Raw genomic sequence first — 950 nt, 5'->3', positions numbered from 1 at the left:
CCCTTGTCGCAGGATGTTCACCCTCCACTTCGCTCGGTTGCGCTTTACCGTCATGGTTATATATCGTATTCATCATGGTTTCCACTGTAGACGCGGTGCCCGATTCTTGACTTTGCTTAGAATAATATTTTTCTAAGTAGTTTACCAGAACCGTACTAGCCGCCTTGTCTGTCATCTTTTCTTTTTCATGTCTTAAGTATTTTGTAAGATACAAATTCCTAGTCTCTTCTTCAGAGAATTGATCGTCCATTGGTAAGGCGTACGATAGGACTTTATATCCTCCCGCACCGTCTTCTTCAAAAGCTATCGCAACTTCTCCTTGATCTTTTTCAATCAAATCATCGAGGGTTGAAAAACTTTCTCAGTTTTCGGTTGAAGATCCTCTTCAGTGTGCATTTTCATCATTACTGGTGGTTTTCCTCTGTCAAAAGTGGGTAACATTGCTCTTCTGCCAGAGTTTGGATCCGTTATGGTTACCGTCTGTCCTCCGTCCGTAGAGTTTACGACCACGCTCCCTGTTAACACGTCAAAGGGCCTGCCCAATAGTACTTTATAGGCTGGGTCCCGTATTACATGCACTTGCAGGTAAATCGTAATTCCTCCGAAGTTAAATGGAACATTTTTGGCGAGACCAAGGGTCTTTTCCACAGTTCTATTCGCACTTTGCATTTGAATGGTTATATCAGGATCCCAAGGGACTGCTAATTTCTTAGCAACCTCCGCATCCATTGATACAATTTGTGAGCCACCATCCAACAAGCTCTCTACTTGACCAAACTTATGTGGGCCGATTTAACGGGATCTCCCGGATCCCTACCGCTTTCGGAAGGTGCACGTGACCACGTGACCTGGCGCGTCGCGTCCTTTCTTCCTTTTTTCCTCCTCCCCTGCCGCTTCGTCCCACCGCTTTGTCCCCTCCCGAAATTTCGCTTGTAGTACACTATTTGTAT

General features: G+C 45.4%; 1 protein-coding gene across 1 annotated transcript; it reads right to left on the bottom strand.

Annotated features, from left to right (window-relative positions):
- Positions 1-333: 333 nt before the first annotated feature.
- On the bottom strand, positions 334-729 carry LACBIDRAFT_304684 (uncharacterized protein; the record flags this gene model as incomplete). The annotated part of the gene is made up of 1 exon (XM_001884899.1): positions 334-729. The coding sequence occupies one exon, from the start codon at positions 727-729 to the stop codon at positions 334-336; it is 396 nt and encodes a 131-aa protein (XP_001884934.1).
- Between the last annotated feature and the right edge of the window lie 221 nt (positions 730-950).

Source organism: Laccaria bicolor, genomic scaffold, assembly GCF_000143565.1.
Source record: "Laccaria bicolor S238N-H82 LACBIscaffold_28 genomic scaffold, whole genome shotgun sequence".
Lineage (NCBI taxonomy): Eukaryota > Fungi > Basidiomycota > Agaricomycetes > Agaricales > Hydnangiaceae > Laccaria > Laccaria bicolor.
The sequence above is the reverse complement of the archived record's forward strand: the minus strand, read 5'-3'. Positions and strand labels throughout refer to the sequence as shown.